Source organism: Gadus morhua, chromosome 11, assembly GCF_902167405.1.
Source record: "Gadus morhua chromosome 11, gadMor3.0, whole genome shotgun sequence".
NCBI classification, from domain to species: Eukaryota; Metazoa; Chordata; class Actinopteri; order Gadiformes; family Gadidae; genus Gadus; species Gadus morhua.
In genome coordinates, this window is record NC_044058.1 from 6,716,103 (window position 1) to 6,734,812 (window position 18,710).

At 46.9% G+C, this 18,710-nt stretch overlaps 1 protein-coding gene across 8 annotated transcripts; it reads right to left on the reverse strand.

Moving 5' to 3' along the window:
• Positions 1-134: 134 nt before the first annotated feature.
• Positions 135-18,669, reverse strand: ttyh1 (tweety family member 1). 8 transcript variants are annotated; one of them, XM_030370504.1, is made up of 17 exons: positions 18,409-18,669; positions 18,019-18,090; positions 17,174-17,376; positions 13,726-13,892; positions 11,270-11,499; positions 9,179-9,290; positions 7,825-8,156; positions 7,042-7,137; positions 6,737-6,809; positions 5,123-5,198; positions 4,944-4,999; positions 4,500-4,592; positions 4,310-4,402; positions 3,930-4,069; positions 2,840-3,007; positions 960-1,038; positions 135-420 (listed from the first exon to the last, which is right to left on the reverse strand). In XM_030370504.1, exons 4-17 carry the CDS (start codon positions 13,858-13,860, stop codon positions 334-336), a joined length of 1,770 nt encoding a protein of 589 aa, XP_030226364.1. In that variant the 5' UTR covers positions 13,861-13,892; positions 17,174-17,376; positions 18,019-18,090; positions 18,409-18,669; the 3' UTR covers positions 135-333. The 8 variants fall into 8 exon arrangements, 7 of the variants coding, with proteins under 7 accessions (XP_030226364.1, XP_030226366.1, XP_030226363.1 ...); XR_003978533.1 differs by lacking the exon at positions 18,409-18,669 and adding an exon at positions 1,577-1,646 and having other exon boundaries at positions 142-420; positions 18,019-18,257; XM_030370506.1 differs by lacking the exon at positions 17,174-17,376.
• Positions 18,670-18,710: the final 41 nt, after the last annotated feature.

Sequence of the window (18,710 nt, forward strand, 5' to 3'; positions counted from 1 at the left end):
CACAACTTTCACAGTTCACATGGACAAGGGAACAGGATGAATACAGAATAGACATGATTTAAACCTTTGCACATCCATACCCATCTTGTGTTTGGCTCCCTGCAAGGCCTTTGCACAGTCCCCTCGTCCTGTCGACTTTAGGTGCTAGTTAATTTTACAGTTTTTTTTTTTTGTTTTTTTAAATGGTAAAGACGTTACAAATCTTGAGATCACATCTAGCATTCTGTTTATTTAGATTAGTTTTCGTCTTTTCATCTCAGTAAAGTGTCCATATGAAAAATTAAAACTTTTATTCCTATACATTTCTTTTTTCAAATAACGACGGAAAGAAAATCAGCGTGAATACAGGTTCCTCGAATGGGAAGAGTTGGGGTGCGATTGACTACTGCCCCCGTAACCGGTCAGCATGCTGGGAGAGTACTGTGGGGGGGGGGGGGGGGGGGGGGGAGGTAGAAGAGAGAGGAAACATGAACACAACAACAACTTTCAGCAGTATTATAAGTGCGAAGTGCAAACGTCCGTAAGGTTTAGAGAGAGGCGTTGACAAAATGTTAATTTAAATACAATTTAGATGAAGGAAGATTTTAAACTAAAACATCTAATAATAAATAGTAAGACGGTCACCTTCTGAGATAATTTTATTAAAATTGTCAGAAAATGGGTGTGCCAGGAGAGTTCCATGTTTCTATTATTATAAACGTTTTAAATTTGAATAATGTTTGAACATAAGACCCGAATTTGAAGAATATATTTTATATTGATTGATTATTATGATAATATTATTAGTATAAGAGTTAGTGTATTGATATTTATATATATTTTTACAGCAGAGGCCATTCAACATGGCCCTGCAACGGCAGGTTGTGATTGGTTGATCCAAATGGGTACGCGGGTTCACGATCAGGGCGATGGAGAAATGGCACAGAGTATGAAGACGTCACAAGTACAGAGGAACTCACAGAGGGGGGTGGGGACTGCCTGTCAGTCAACGGCAGGCTCTCATAGCCAGGGTTGCCATTGGAGGAAACGTTTGGAGTCCTGTATAGAGACAGAGAGAGATAAGGACCAGGAGAGGGGAAAGGGAGAGGGGGGGAGGGGGGGGGGGGTGATGCGTGGAGGGAACAGGCCAGAGGGAGCCGAGGAGGGGACAAGAGAGAGGCAGAGAGAGTGATTAGAGAAATGGGGTGGGGAGCCATACAGTATATCAACACAAGTGGTGTCAGTATGAGTGAGCTTCAGGCCTTGCTGTTAGATGGCTCAAGCACTGGTGCCCACGTTTGCAGTCAACTCCTGAACTGAAGTGAGATGGGTATAAAAGGTGTGTGTGAAATCTGAATTCAGATTCATTTGAATAAGATTACATATTATTTACCAGCTCCGTTTAGCAGCATTGTTGTATTTCAAGGTGGATTGTTTTCTGAGCCCATGATAAGGAGAGCCATTCCCAGATACTTCATGAGAGGATACTTAACCTGTCATTAGTGTTGGGTTAATATCTATATTGTGTTAACTACTGTGCTATGGCTGAGTGGAATTAACGCAGCTGTGCAAATAAAGCTGAAGGCAAGTTAGGCACCTGATGTTAGAAAGGGCTAAACTTCTACGCCTTGTCATTAAATGGGGTGCATTGGTTATCCTAGTACTCACTAGACTTTCAATGTCAGGGAGGCAGAAGGAAAGAGCAAAGAAAACAGAAAGGAAACGACACGAGAAGTCACAAAGAGAAAGGGGAGAGTGGCAATGACAAGGACAGAGAGAGAGAGACCAGGGAGAAAGAGAAAGGAATACATTTGAGAGCTTTGACCGGACGACAGGAATGCCACGATGCAGATGAGCGATGAGGAGCGTGATGGAGCGAGGGGGAGAGGGGGGGTTACCTATTTCAACCTGAGCCTCGCGACGCTGGAGGTTTTACGATCAGAGCGTCGCCAATGACAACCCCATGCCCCGCCCCCTACACAGTAGTAGTAGTACCAGTACTCATTGTAGTACTCGTACTACTACTACAGTACAGGAAGCAAGGAGGGCATTTGACACGCAAACCGAGATCTGTGAAATGATTGGGCGGAGGGCCTACGTTGCTGTCTGTCCTGAAGCACTGGACAGACAAATAAGACAGACACACAGACAGACAGACCTCTAGAGTTTGCGTCTGTTTCTCTGCCTACACTGCAGTCCACGTTGACCTGTCTGTGTGTCTGTCTGCATGGCGTGTGGTTAGCCTGGCAAGCTTGTCGTGGACTATCCATCACTACATATGTCTATGGAGACACTGAGTGTGTGTGTGTGTGTGTGTGTGTATTTGCGTGTTTGTGTATATGTACGTGTGTTTGTGTGTGTGTGTGTGTCTGTTTGTGTGTGTAACCCTAGTTGTAGTGTACTATGACTAACTTATCTGATAGCCTTTTCTAATCTTATGCTACCATGAATGAAATGTGAACTGAAGTCTTGAAACATATAACCTGATTTCTATTTGCTACTACTATTGTGCGTTGTGTCACTTTTGTAAACATGTGTGACTGCTAAGCTCACTGGTGGCTGAAGTATAGATTTACACAAATTCATACTTTGGTAATACTTTGTGTATTGCTTCTTTCTACTTGCACTTGTCATCATATCCTGCACTCTGGCTTTTGCTCTTTACACAAATCTGGGGGATATGATATGGCATGATCAGCTTCCTCATCAAACTTCCCTCCAACAGGTGAGGTGGTAAATACAGCCATGATTTAATCATGGTTTCTACTGACTAACTCCCTCTCCCTCCTGCTGCTACTCCTGTGGAACCTAGGGCCAGTCTGTCTGTCTGTCTGTGTGTCTGCGTGTCTGCGTTACTCACGGGAGGGGCGGTGCGCTAGAAAAGGGGGGTGTCCAGCTGGCCCCCGGGTAATTATAGAAGGGGGGCAGGGCCCCTCGCTGAGACCCCGCGGTCGTCTGTCTACGTGCCTGATGGGAGGTGAAGGGGTCCTCACTCTCGCTGTCGGAGTCCTCGTAGTCTTCAGAGTCACTGTCGCCATCCAGGGGGAGAGAGAGGGTGGGAGGGGGAGAGAGAGAGTGTGTGTGTTGAAGAATGTGAGATAGAGAGAGAGAAAAAGTGAAAGTTTGAAAAGAGTGTGAGAGAGAGAGAGAGAGAGAGAGAGAGAGAGAGAGAGAGAGAGAGAGAGAGAGAGAGAGAGAGAGAGAGAGAGAGAGAGAGAGAGAGAGAGAGAGAGAGAGAGAGAGAGAGAGAGAGAGAGAGAGATAGAGAGTACAAAGTTCAGTATCAGGGCAAGAGCACTTAGGTCATTATGAGGATTTGCATCATGCATAATTACAAAAGGCTAAAGGGTGTCATTGATATTCTTTGTGGAAGAAAATTGTAATGGGAATTTTAACACAACCCAATATCATGATAATTCTGGATAAACCTCTTTGCTGACATAAAGATGGCATCCTATGAAAAAAAGGATTGATTTAGATGATGAATAAGCTAGTAATGACAGTGGCAAAGCATAGAGTACATTACCGTCATTAGTATTATTATATATTTTTATTTACCATTAAAAAAAACTATTAATACAATTAATTTCAGCTATTGCAACGAGGACAGAAACCATTGGATTCCTAAGTTGCATGCCTTGTGTATACTTTATGATCCAATCTCATGGCAACGGCTCGCTCGATTTTCTTCTCAACATCTTCCAGATCAGTAAAATACCTACGTAGTTTAGCCGCAGTAAGGCAAAACCCGTGACTACGGAGAAATCCGGGAACATGTCCTAGTCCTCATTAAACAAACAAAGCCACAGAAACCCAAAACGATTACGATTGTCTAACTCAAACCAAAACACCCCTAAACAATCCCTGCCCCCATGGTGACGTGCACATCTCCATGGTGACGTGCACACCCCAATGGTGATGTGCACACCTGCCCCAGTTTCCCCTTTCACCTGGGAAAGCTGCGCCAGGCCCCAGGGAGGGAGCAGAGGATGGCGGTGAAGGCCAGCGCGGAGAGGAACGAGTAGAGGGAGAGATAGAGCAGGCCCTCCATCCCATCGTAACACAGCCCCTTCAGGGAGTCGATGTAGTCCTGCACCAAGAGGACGCAGAGGAGAGGGAAGGGAAAGAGAGAGAGGAGGCCGTTATATTTAGTATTAACACATAAACTCCAGTTGGATGAGGCATTGTTTATAGCCGTCCTCGGGCATTATCATTTTAGTCCAATAACATCATTTCCCATGGATGAATGTGTACGTGTGTGCGTGCGTGCGTGCGTGCGTGCGTGCGAGCGTGTGCGTGTGTGTGTGCGTGCGTGTGAGGCTAGAGGTACCTTGTTGAGCCCGCGGCAGTTGAGGAGGGCCACCAGCTGGTGGAAGTTCCCCTCGGTGGAGTTGAGGATCTGCTGCACCTCCCTGAGAGATTTCTAAAAACAACAAACGCCTTTTTTTTATCACAACATGCCTCCTGATGCAGGCAGCCATGTTGTATGTCATGCGGCGAAAGAGTGTGTGACAACGTACCTCGGCCTTTGGGAACTGGGGCAGAGCGTTGCGGTCCAGACTGGAGAGGTGGGTGTGGATGTTGGACAGTGCCCTCTGAGACTGGGTCAGAGGCTAAAGACAGGGCAACAAGTTACATTGGAGCTTCTGACCTTTATTTGCCTTCATTTGTTTATTATAAGCCAAGTTAATATATGAAGGGAAACCGATTTATAATTTTGTTATGTGGTGGTTATGCAGGTATCATTAAACAGCAGGAAGCTGGTATCCTTTTCCTGTAGTTAATAGGTTATGGATTCTAGACCAACAGCTAGGATCTGTGCTCTCTTTGTTATGGTCTGATGGTCAATTCAATTAGAGGAGCGAAGAAAAGCATTTCATTTCAGTTCTCTTCATACTCATATGTGAGTGTAAACGTTGTGTAAACGAGACCAGCGAGGCCGTAGCACAGTGAGTCCGTAGTACCTGCTGGAAGGGAGTGTTCATGCGCCGGCTGCACGTCAGGTAGTAATCCAGCACGTCTGAATCGCCAACACAGAATAATGTTTACACAGAAGGATGAGATGAGATCATGATCAACAGCGGAGAGGGCGGCCTCTCCCATGGCATGGGGTTATAATGGAAGCATTGTTCTGAAGCCATACCTGAGCTGGTCCCAGAGTTGAAGTGAGTGGAGTTGAGCACAAACGTGTTCGGGTCAGTGCAGAAGTCACTGAGAGCCTGCGACGCAAAGAGTGTGACGGGGAGAGAGGGGAGTGAGATATAGAGAGGGAGAGGTGAAATTAAAGAGAGAGAGAGTCAGCGAGAGGGAGAGATGGACAGGGACAGAGTTAGCGGAGAAAGGCCGACCCATTGACACACTTCCCCTGCTCGTGTATCTGATGTCTGCCTTGTGGTTTGCCGGCCGTATTGATCTGCTGGTGGTGCTGTCACACGCTTCTATTTGAACTGAACAGACCTCTTCTGATCAGCCCTTCGGCTGCAAACTCTGTCTCTTCTCCCGTTCTCATCAATACCTTTTTAATTACTGTTTATCTTTCATTACAGTCCGCACTTCCTCATTGCCAGGGTAAACAGGAAAAACATATTATGTGTAGACGACTGATCACACATACAAATTGCATAGAGTCACACACACAATTTTGGCTGGAAATGAGAGTCCCCCACCAGGAGAGGGAGTGAGAACCCCACACACAAACACACACACACACACACACACACACACACACACACACACACACACACACACACACACACACACACACACACACACACACACACACACACACACACACACACACACACACACAAACACACAAAGCAGTGCAAATCCAGGCCAAAGCATGCAGGGCCACAGCTGCTGCATTGTGCTGCTGTCGGCGGGGACAGAGCAGCTCTGTTTGGACCCCCAGACCCTGGGACGTCTTCTACCAGAACCACGTGACCCCAGGACACCCTCCTCCCCGCACCCATCCTGCTCAGTCGCCAGTCAAAACATGCATATCTCCAGAGACACACCCCCACACACAAATTGCACAGGTTAGAAGTAGCATCTGCCGCTCTTTGTGTATAAGGGGGTAGGTTTAAGGCTATTTTAGATGTTATCGAGTGACCCTTTCTTCCTCTTGAGCCGGAGTAGACGTGTCTGTCGTCATTTTGTTTTGCTCCTCTCTTTCTTAGGCTCGCTCACTTCAAATAAGTCTTAGATGCTCTCTCGCCCCGACTCCTCCCTCCCCCTACTCTGGTTGAAAGCATCCTCCTCCTTTGCTCCTCAAAGCCGTGCACCCACGCAGTCACAGCACTGCTTGCACGCAAACATGTCCCGGCACACACTCGCGCACACGCGCATTGAATCTTTAATCTCTGTCCTATTTTTCCTCTTTCTTTTTTCTTTTTGGTCCACCGCCATGACTGCAGAGTTCCCTAGGAGGCAGGTCTTTTCACAGTGCAACATAATGGCCACAGAAACAAACACACATACACACACATATACACACACACACACACATACACATACACACACACACAACAACAGAGGCCAGTCTGTTCCCGAGCCGGACTCTGCTCTCTGCCAGGGATTCCTAGCATGGCTTTGGCGTGCCACTGGGGGTTGTCGCACCCTAAAGTGCTCTTCCTCCGAGTGACGGCCATTCAGACCCATATGGGACCACTCCCCTCCATCTCCCCACCACAGCCTCTTTGCTGGTCCCTCGAGCCCCTGCCCTTATGGAGCAGCTGGATGCTGTGTGCCGACTCACCACTACGGAGGCAGTCTCCAGGCCCAGGGATCCCCAGCTGAGGAACAGGGCCAGCCAGGCCAGGATGGTCATCCTTTAGGGTGGGGTTGATGGAGGAGATTGAGGCGGAGGAGCAAACAGAAGAGGAGACATTTTTGATATTTTTTCAAGTGGATTCTCTTATGTTCCCCTGCTAGGGGCTAGTTTGATGCATCTGTGTGTGTGTGTGTGTGTGTGTGTGTGTGTGTGTGTGTGTGTGTGTGTGTGTGTGTGTGTGTGTGTGTGTGTGTGTGTGTGTGTGTGTGTGTGTGTGTGTGTGTACTTACAGAATGAGTAGCCAGCGAGCCTGCTTGGCCAGACCCAGCAAGATGAAGAGACACACGATGAGGTCAAGGAGCAGAAGCAGCACGTAGGACAGCCACCTGGAGCAAAGACACACACACACACATACACACACACACACACACACACACACACACACACACACACACACACACACACACACACACACACACACACACACACACACACAAAATAAGAAGCCAATAAACAAGGTTATTAAAGCAAAGAAAACCTGACCTATATTATAACCCAACTGCATAACCCTTTCTTCGCAGTAATATTTCTGTGGAGAGTGTAGGAAATAATAATAATAACAACATATTAAGACATTTGATAAACATTGTCTGTGTGCCTTTGACTATTCTTTCTTTGCATCCTCTATCATGTCCTTGATCAGTACTGCTCTGCATACCCAAGCAATACTGGGAGAGAAACACTTTAAAGTGGACAATAGACGCAAGACACTGTCTTGTCTGTGTCTACTGAACATTAAAAAGTAGTATAGGGTAGTACTGAACTAATTGTTCAGAATCAGATTCTGATAGCATCCAGATTTCTGGTCAAAGCAGGGCAGGCTACTGTAGTGGCTAGGGAGGTCGACTCATAGCCAAAAGTATTAGGTTCAATCCCCAATGTATGCAGACCAGCTATTCACATCCTTGAGCGATATGTAAACCCCTGCCTGTTCCTTAATGCCCTGAGTCTGAGGTCAATCGCCGCCATAAACAACATGACCAACCCAGTGAAGCCCATGGGAGCGGTCGTACCTGTAGTCCTCGTTGACCATCAGGGTGTTGGCGGCCCAGCCGGGCGAGAAGGGGCTGGGCATGATCCCCCCGCCTGGGGAAATGGTGGGGGCGACAGACGGGGGGGCCGGGGTGAGGGCGGCGATGGGGGCCCCTATGCTGGCGCTGTCGTTGGCCAGACCCCCACTGGAGCGGGCCATGGAGATGGAGGACAGCAGGTTGATCACGTTGTCCGATAGCCGGCGGCAATTGCGCGTGGACGTCAGAAAGGGTTTGCTGCCGGCGAACAGCTCCTCCATGGAGGACAGAGGGCCGGAAATGGACACCTGCAGCCCACTGATGGTGTCTGCAATCTGGGGAGGAAGGGGCGAAGAATGTGGGTGAGCTCCTATAGGAGTTGATAGTCATGATTTCATATTACTATTTATATATTTATTTAATTTTTTTAATTTATTTATTTGTGTTTTCTTGATGCTATTGTATTACACTGAATCTATTATTTTTTCATCAATTTATATTCCTTACTCTTATTGTCTTACTTTTTCTAATTTCTTATTTACTCTTATTTTGTACTTTTGCTTCTCTTGTTACCTCATACCTACTATGTAGATGAGGACCGCCTGGTCCTAAGCATTGCATTACTCAGAACTGCCCTGTGTTAACACTTGATAAATACAACTGTGGGTTCTTGAGTGTTTGTGGAGCTGTGGGGGGGAGCTCTGTCTGGGGGGGGCGATGGGAGGGGGCGTGGCTCCGGGAGCTGATTGGAAGACAGTTGAGTTAGTGGCAGGTGTTTTCAATGTACTAACAAGGGTTGTTCTTTAACATTTGGCAGTGGCTGGTCCCCGGTGGAAGGAGGAGGAGCAGAGCGGTGGGATTTGGAGTTCATGGGTTTATCTAAAGCCCTGATCAACATTGAGAGAGGGAGGGAGCAAAGTGTGTGTTTAGTCTTCAGTATTGTTGGAGTTGTAAATATGTTTACATCAACTTCATTTGGGCAGTTGATTGTAGAATGAATGAAAGGAGAAAAAGAGAAAATGTGGGCTGTTTCACATCGTGTCTGTTTATCCTCATGTGTATTCATGCAATTATATACAGTCTGTCATTTCCCCTCACTCAGACCGCACGGGCCCGATGAAAACACGCTGATCAGAGTGACAAGCAAACCGTGGTCTGACCACTTGAAACCAGAGGAGCCTCAATAAAACACCCTCAGACACAAACAATGTTTTGGAAGTTCAAAAACCCATTCCTTTGGGTATGTCACCCAGCCAAACAGGTGCACAAATAAACACACAGACACACACCAACACACACACACAGGGTAGGCATTCTTCATGTGTGTTCAGTTCGGCTTGCAGAGAGCAACACTCACCAGCAGATCGATAGAAGCGAGAGTATAATTGGCTGTGAGAAGAGACGAGGTCAACTGATACATCCCATCATTAGCCTCGCTGTTGCCGTAGAAACCAACGCCTATAGCAACACTAGTAAGGGGGAAAAAAATACATGAATTTAGAGTAGAGTGGAGGGGAAAAGAAGGAGAAAGAGACAAGCAGGGATAGGAGAGGCATGCAAGTCATGTTTAATTCAGTGTGTTTATGTACATATTGAATGAATGTGACCCATCCAGATGGAAGGGGAGTGAGGATGTGATGTGTGCTCTGGGGGAGCTACACCCAGTAGCCACTGGGAGCGGGAGGCCGTGGAGATCTCCTCAAATGAGGGCTTTGGCAGCAAGGAATATTAGAAACACATCAACACATATTTACACATCTTTTCTCTTATTCAAATATTGAGATTAAGGCGATGGACAGATGTTCAGAGATCAAATCCCCCCTCCCCCCTCAACCGCGATGGAATGGTATTACCCAATCTCCCACATAGTATCTGACCCAGATTAGAAAGCAGGGGGCAAAGTAGGTGTGTGTATGTATGTGTGTGTGTGTGTGTGTGTGTTTGTGTTTGTGTGTGTGTGTTTGTGTGTCTGGGGGGGGGGGGGGGTGTTGATGGGAGGGTGGGAGTGTGTGTGTGCATGCATTTCAAGCTTTCAAATTGATATGCAGTCAACAGTTGTTTCATACGTATAAGTATTTCTATATGTGTTTTAACCAAAGACAACTCTCTGAGAGAGTTGCCTTGTGGAATCATTTCTACAAGGTGACCATCATCTCTTTTCAATACAACCCCACAACAACCCATTTATACCGCACTTATACTGAGGGAGACAACCAACGAGAGCACGAGGAGAGAGCAGGCCCCAACGCATGGAAGTGATAACATCAGCAGCACAACAGCTTAAATTAGATCATGCAGTGCATTACGTCTTGTCTGATCAAGCAATAGGATGCAAGGCGGCTTCTAAAGCAATAAGCAGTCCACTGGAATCGAATAGGCGGCCATGTTATGCAGGAGCCAGGGATATTAATGTGTGCGTTACAATAACAGACGAGGAGAGAGGTCCTCAGCTCACACTGGGCTCGGACCAGTGGCTTCCGGTCTGCTGCTGCGGCTGCATTCTTAGAAACCGTCTGGTAGCATGTTTTCCTGAGGTCGGCAGGGACTCAATATAATGCCATACTGCGTTGACCCGGTAACTGAGTGATCACCACCAGATGTGAGCGGCTCAGCGGGGCGGGCAGCTGATCTGAGATCTTTACGCTGCTGAGGTGGAAGTGGGGAATGCCCTGCACACAGACAGTACTAACAGAGATGTGTGGTCGACCACTGTGGAAGACATTGTAGGCGTGTGTCAGCACTCGGATTTCCTCATTGCTTCGCCTCTCCCTGTCCTTCCCGACCCACAGAAACGCTTGCGTGCGCACACGAGCGCACAAACACATGCACACCGTTGCAGCCGCTGACGGGGTTCAATGACTGCAATGTTTATGGACCACATCACATTCCTCATAAAAGCAGAAGGCTGTGTTAATGTGACCACAATCTACTGTGAGTTACAAATTCTACTGAACCTCTTAACTCTAGTGGCCAGGAAACACACAAACACACACATACACACGCACACAGACACACACTCATACGCATAAACACACAAACACACACAAACACACGCACACACTAACACACTCACATACACACACACAGTGCAGTGCAGTGATCATATGCACAGATACAATGTTTTGTGCTTCATAGGAGCAAGCGGAATCGTTGAGTCACACACAACTGCGTGACTGCGTAACTCAGCGATCACGCGAAATGTGACAAACATATGATGTTGTGAACATGTGACGTTAAAGACGATGATGGGGATGATAGTGAGGGTCATGACGGTGATGATGATGATGATGATGATGATGATGATGATGATGATGATGATGGAAATCATATGTCATCAGTGACAGCACGAAGGACACAAGGTCACCGATTGGCCTTGGACTAGGCTGTGTTTTCAAGACATTTGCACATCGGCTCTGCACCCCCGACTTCTTCTTCTCCATCTTCTTACCAGCACAGAGTGACAGACGCCACCGCCACCCATGTGACACAGCAGATGCCCCGCCCCTTCCGCCCGCTGTAGCCGTGACCGGTGCTGGCATCCTCATCCTCCTCCTCTTCCTCCGATCCCTCGCTGCGGTCGCCACGGTGACAGCAGCAGTAGTGTATGAGGAAGGAGAGGACCACCAGGAGGGAGATAACGAGGGCGACGGCTGACAAGCTGGACAGAACCAACAGAGTCTGAGAGAGAGAGAGAGACATAGATATAGAGAGAGAGAGAGAGAGAGAGAGAGAGAGAGAGAGAGAGAGAGAGAGAGAGAGAGAGAGAGAGAGAGAGAGAGAGAGAGAGAGAGAGAGAGAGAGAGAGCCAGAGAGAGACAGAGAGAGACAGAGAGAGAGAGAGAGCGAGAGAGAGACACAGAGAGAAAGATAGCAAGAGAGAGAGAGACAGACAGATAAAAACACAGAGAGACAGAGAGAGAGAGAGCGCGAGAGAGGAGTCAGACAGTAAATGAGTCACTGAATCACTGAGTTCTATTTTTATTTGTGGTGAACAGCAACAAGGAGGGGGAAACATGGGAAGTAATCCTCTTAAATGCCACCGTTTGTCCTCGTCTTGCAAACCCATCTCCACCAGGAGAAGGATACAAATTTAAAAACCAAAACCATTTAGAAAAAAAAAATCTTCACAGAGCGTGAATCCCACATAAGCCACACTTTATATTTATTTTATTTTATATTTATACCGCATGTTTATACACGTACTTGTGTGTATATATTTAAAATTATAAGGTGATTCCATGATGCCTTTAATCCCACTCATAATAAGGGGGGTTTCGCTCAGCTGTTGATGGTCTGGATCCTCCTCATGTGGTTTTAACCAGCTCTTCTCCTGCACTGCGGTGTTAGTTGTAACGTCACTAAGCCGTGCTACGCTTTCAGTTGGTCAGGGCTCTTCATGTCATAAAGTCAACTTTCCTGTGATATTTACAGCATTATCTCTGGCATTATCTCAATCTGCAAACTGCCATCCCCTGTTTCCCTATCTTCACTCCCTCTCCCATCTCCCTCCCTATTTCTACATCTCTCTCCCTGTCTTCTTGTGCCCCCTCAACATCTCTACCCCCACCCATGCATCCCGGTTTCCCCACGTTCTCGCTCTCTCTCTCTCTCTCTCTCTCGCTCTCCTCCGCTTTCTCTTTCCCTCGCTCGCTCCCCCTCCCCCCCTCTCTTTCTTTCTATCCACCCCAGTGAATCTCTATTAATAATCTGTGACCTATTTAAATACATTCACGGCCAGTCTCTCTCTCTCTCTCTCTCTCTCTCTCTCTCTCTCTCTCTCTCTCTCTCTCTCTCTCTCTCTCTCTCTCTCTCTCTCCCCCCTCTCTCTCTCTCTCTCTCTCTCTCTCCCTCTCTCTCTCTCTCTCTCTCTCTCTCCCCCCCTCTCTCTCTCTCTCTCTCTCTCTCTCTCTCTCTCTCTCTCTCTCTCTCTCTCTCTCCCTTTCTCTCTCTCTCTCTCTCTCTCCCTCTCTCTCTCTCACTCCGATTCGTTTTCCCCTTTTCTCTTTCCACCATTCCACTTTCCTCTACTTGCCCATTGCGCTCTCCCTCTGCGCTGTTTCATACTCTCTCATTCTATGTCTGTCTCTTCTCTCTCTCTCTCTCTCTCTCTCTCTCTCTCTCTCTCTCTCTCTCTCTCTCTCTCTCTCTCTCTTCTCTCTCTTCTCTCTCTCTCTCTCTCTCTCTCTCTCTCTCTCTCTCTCTCTCTCTCTCAGCAGTAACCTCCCCTCTCTCTCAAAGCACTTGCTGTCTCTTTTTCTTTCTTCTTCTGGAAGATAATTTGCTCTCTGCGCCATGGGAAAGTCACAAACACCGTAGTTTGACAAGACTCACTGGAGGACTGGCTCATGATGAGGCCTGTTCTCTGGACGGATGAGACGGGATAAAACCCAACAAACTGGCACACCGAAAAAATAGCAATATATATATAAAGATGTTTAGTAGTGTTGAAATACATACTAAGAGGTTTATTCCAAAACTGGTTGTGCAACTGTTTCTCTGATTTCTGTATGCCATCGTGAAATGGTGGAACCTCGGTGCTCATGTAGAGGCACTAATCTTTCTCACACCTTCTAAGGAACTGAAAGGCGCAATGCTGAGATTTGGTTGGCGAAGTCTTGTCCAAATCTGTAAGCATCTGTGAGCACCGTCATATGCACTGTCTCACTCGCAGTTGAAAGACGACCTGTAGTCCTATCCCTGTACATAAGTGCACCAGCGCTCCGGTAATACCGCGATAAGCAAGCGACATCAGAGACTGGACCACGAGTGTGGATGAGGCTCTTCCCCAGGTGTGGTGAGGTGCGGGGGCCGGTGTGGGGAAGGGTGAGGCTCGGAGCCTTCCCCAGGTTGACTGCTGTGTGCGGTGAGGTGCGGGGGGCCGGTTTGGTGATGGGTGCCCTTTACCTGCTGGTACTCCCAGCTGTCGGGGATGAAGCTGTTGTCCCTCATCACCATGGTCAGGTCCAGCCGGGGGAGGGCGTGGCACACCCGGACCCACAGCGAAGGGCTGTAGCTGGGGACCAACGCCATGGCAGCCATGCTCCCGGATCAAACCCCCCCGCTCCTCCACCCTGCACCGGGGAGCACACAGAGGATTCAAGGCAACGTGAGAGTAGGACGTGAGGTGGGAGCGAGCCCACAGGGGGGAGGAACGCACCGCCGAGGAAGGGTGAAGGTGTGGCTGGCCCATTGGGAAGCATGGGAAGGAAAAGGAGGGGGGTGGTGACCTGTCGCCTAGCAACTTGCCCCACTTACAACTTATGACCGTGGACCCTGCAGTGGATACAACGATTGGAATACCATCCGTCCGTTCCTCTTTAGAGTTAACCAGAGTAAACCTGAAAGGACCTCGCTGGGACGACTGAGATTAGCGCGGCCTCACGTTAGTCTGGAGAGCAGGTTGGGGTTGTTACTGTCGTCGTTCAACGTCGAACAATTAAGGAAAAGCTGTTTGAGAAAACGAAGAGCGAACTTCAGGAAAATAGATGTGTTTTTGATAGACCTGTGTTGTATCCGTTTTTTGTAGAGCATGCATTGGTTAACCATGAATAAAAAACTGCCTCTTAGCCTTTGGATAAGGAGTTTATAGTGAGCACGAATCAATGTAAAGTGACATGGGGGTGGTGTGATATTAGATGAGTATACACATACATATGAAAAGGCCTGTGGGTGGCGTCTGGAGGATGGGTGGGGGCTGTCGAGTAGGTGCTGGGGTAAAAGGACAAAGTCTGGTCGTTAGCCCAAACACACATTGGACTCCCTGACACAAGACCGAGGAGAAACAGTGGGGGAGACTGTAGTGCACAACAAGCGAAGAGTTGTGTAGATTAAAATATCAGAAGGCCTTTCTCCTGAAGATAGTGGTGTTAGGGAGGGGCTTGGAGCAGAGAATGGACCATAACAACAAGTGACATTTAAAGAAAGGGTTGTACAGCACAGCCAAACGCCGGTCATAGCAAGCATTCTTTGAATTTTTATAGGGTTCAATAAAATCAGAAGCATTTTCGCTGAGGTTTGGCTCTGTGCAGACTTGTCTTCTGATGCAGCTGTTCAGTTGAATGAAGACTGAATTGCTGCACACAGTAACACGTTCTATCAAAGTTCCTCCATTGACTCCATGCATCGTCCCACCATTAATAGTTCATATTATGACTCTATAAAATCATAATAAGTAGAGAATAGATTTGAGATTGGTGTTTTCAATTCACGTTTATATATTGGGGTTGCCGTAATTGCCCCAGAATGAGTAAACCACTTGCCCCCTGGCCAGAAAGGCCGGCTTAAGCCTATTACAATGAGCCACCTTAATGATTGCATTCGTCCAAATGTCCCAAATCAAATAATTGCCGGCACTACATTTCCATTTTGTTAATTGTCGTCACAGCTCACATATCCATAAGACAAGTATCCATTCACACTGTACACAAACAGCTCAAATGGATTATCTAAAGCAGCAGTTAAGTATCGATGCAAACCATAATGTTTTTTATGGTCATCTTGATCTTGGCATGAGATCCATGGTTATACATGTCTGTTAATCAATAAATAAATGAAAATTTCTGCCTCTAGGTTACCTTTGAGGACGATCAAAGATTCAACCATTTTCTTCCACTCATACAACCAATCATAGCTTGAGAAGAGATTTCAGCAAATATTGAGAACATTTCAGCATATATTGAGAACATTTCAGCATGTATTTCAGTTAGACAGCTGCGCATCAGTCATCAAACGACAGCACCGTCATCTCAACAGCATGAAAGGCCTCGATGTGAAGCAAGAAACTGATCAAAAGATCAATAGTCAATTTCGGGTGAGGTGTGACATGTCCTGGGCCATTGAGAAAGTTCCTGTGGCCCAATGGAGGGGAAGGGGGATAGTGGTGGGTGGGGAGTAACTGTTCTCCATCGTAGAGGCGCTCAGCACTTGTCAAAGAGAGGAAAGCTCACGTTGATCTGATGTACCCTGCCAGCTTGTTATCATGCCATCACTATTGCATAACCGAAGGCTAATAAATGTGATTCGAAACTGGCTCAATAGTAGGCGACGGGGGGGAGGAGCAGGAGGATCTAGTGAGGCAAGTGTTTTTAAAAAACACCCAAAGTCAGCCAAACGAGGGAATACACAGAGATGGGAGGATTAGCTCTTGTGTGTTTGCACTGAGCTGAGGTTGTGACATGGCGGGGAAGGTAACAGTCTGAGACGCCATAATATCTAAACATACAGAAAGAGGCCATTTTGTAAGGAGGCAGTGTAATGAGAACAATTTAAGATGGGGAGCGTTTTCTCTGCGCCTTCTCTGCAAAAATAAAAGCTTTTTTTCTGTTTCAAACGGCAGGGAGATAACTACTCAAGTCCCACAATGCTGTGAGCAGATTCTTTAGATGATCACTATCGTGCACAGCTGGAAGGTGAACATTACTCCTCTAGTAAAACCTCTTCTGTTTCACATCCACGCGTGGATAATCGTTTAAAAGAGACTTTATTAATGATTGCCTTAACGAGATGGGAATGACAGAGCCATAATACCCCAGTGACACACTGCCTTGGCTCTGAGACATTAATTAACACCAGGCCAGTGTGTATGGCTTCAGTGTATGAGCACTACATCATCTATATCCATCTAGTCTGCAGTGCAAGTCTAGTCTGGGATGCATTGTTATCATGAATTACTTTTTGGATAGAAATAAAGATTTCATATATATATATATATATATATATATATATATATATACACACATTTAACATTTACGGAAATCTCTATATGAATATCCACTGTAACATTGCAATGATGAATTCAGTGATTCCAGCTCAGATACATAAAGTACAGGGAGCAAGTCAGAGGAACTCAGTGCAAACGAGTGCTTTGATATGTTCCAGGTTCCTCCTTGACAAGCTGAGAGTGACAGAAATGCTTCTAAACTACTGACCTAATTGGCAATCGTATACAGAGCAGAATAGTGCTTTATCCCACGCATTAGGCAAATGGCCCAAAGACGATCAATCTGAATTGTAAAAGCAGGAATGGCTTTTTGTGGATTCGGTCATCTCTCTCTTGCAGTATTTATTGAATTTGACTTGTTACACAAGCATCATCAAATCACCATCAGGTCACACGTACATCCTTCTACAGTGCATTGTAAAAAAAAAATACCTCGTCAATCACAGAGTAGCTCCAAATAAAAAGGACACGCGTTTATTATCAGCACTGGTAATGCATTCTAGTTCTATGGGTGCGGGGCTTCAAACTCATTCTTTTTTTTTCTTTTTTCGCGCGGTCGTAAATCCTTCGCGGCCACACAGACGATTAAGCCCCGACATGGTGAGTGACTGGAGGGGCCGATCAGCCTCTTACCTTGGCCGTTAGCGCTAGAAAGGGTCCCCTCTTGCTGCTGCACGCCTTGACTCTCTCTCTCTCTCCCTCTCTCTCTCGCTCTCTCTCGCTCTCTCTCTCTCCTCCGGGGGTTCGGTGAAATATCTACCCACTCAAAGAGCGACACCGCCAACCGTCAGCCCAGGATGTACGTGAGTAGAAGAAAGCATCCTGGGAAAAACAGGCTGGAAAACATGCCAAAAAAAAAGGATGCCAAAAAGTGTTAATGGCTGAGACAATATATGTTTATTGTCAAAAATCGTTTTTTTCTTAAGATAGCTATAGTAATTGTATGGTTGTCTGGTCACAGTGGAGAGGTACTTGTGTTGATGGATGAGGTGGAGCTCTCAATGAGAGAGAGTAAGTTAAGGAGAGTGAGCATGAGAGTGAGAGCGACAGGGAGAGAGAGAGAGAGAGAGAGAGAGAGAGAGAGAGAGAGAGAGAGAGAGAGAGAGAGAGAGAGAGAGAGAGAGAGAGAGAGATTAGGGAGACACCCGTCAGGGACTATAGGGGCGAAATCCATTGTGGTTGGATGCCCAAGCAGCCTCACAACAATGCAGCGACATGATATGTCCCACAGATAATTAATCCATTAACATGGATTAGGATTCTGTCATTTCATTATCTATACAGCAAACGATATCAAGGGCACCATTTAAATGCTATTCAATCAAGCCCCTCCAATCACACGTATGCAGATGAACCTGCTGCCTCCCCATTACCATATAGACACAGTACACCCGACAGAAGTAACTGAAACATCCAGCTAGTCAGGTCCATCTTGCTCAGGCATATGGGAAATAAAGATGAATAAAAAATCAACTCACACATGAAATAGGAATGGGGGTAAGATCCTGACTAGCACGGCAGTTGATGGCGGTGTTGCATGGAGACCCAGCCTGAGAGAGAGATGCACAGAGCAACAGCATGTACACACATTCAGCTGGGTGCTGGGAGAGGAGGGGATTTTGCAGAGAAAGGAACATAGATACGGAGAGGGGAGGAAAAATGTTGGTTCTCAAACAGGCAGAGAGAACAAGTTGAGAGGAAGAGGGATGGGGGGGGGCTGATGGAGAGAGCGATGAATAGAAAGAGAGAGAGAGAGAGAGAGAGAGAGAGAGAGAGAGAGAGAGAGAGAGAGAGAGAGAGAGAGAGAGAGAGGGAGAGAGAGAGAGAGAGAGAGAGAGAGTGGACGGGGGGGAGCGAGCGCGACATACAATGAATTTGTAGGCACAACCAGCTTCCAGTGAAGGCTGCAAAATGGAAGGATTCCAGTGATTCAACAAGCAAGAATAATACAAATAAAAAATTGGTGATGGCTGGATTTTCAATGGAGAGCGCGCCTCAAGCGTCCTCCACTAAGTCTGGTGAGATAGAACCGCAACAAAAAACAGGAGCGAGACGGAGAGGGATACAGAAGACCACCACGCCGCCACAAAGAGCATGGTGTTTGTCTACCATTGAAAGAAGGGGCGGCAGAAGAGGGGAAGGGGGGGGGGGGGACGCGTTGTGTTTCTGT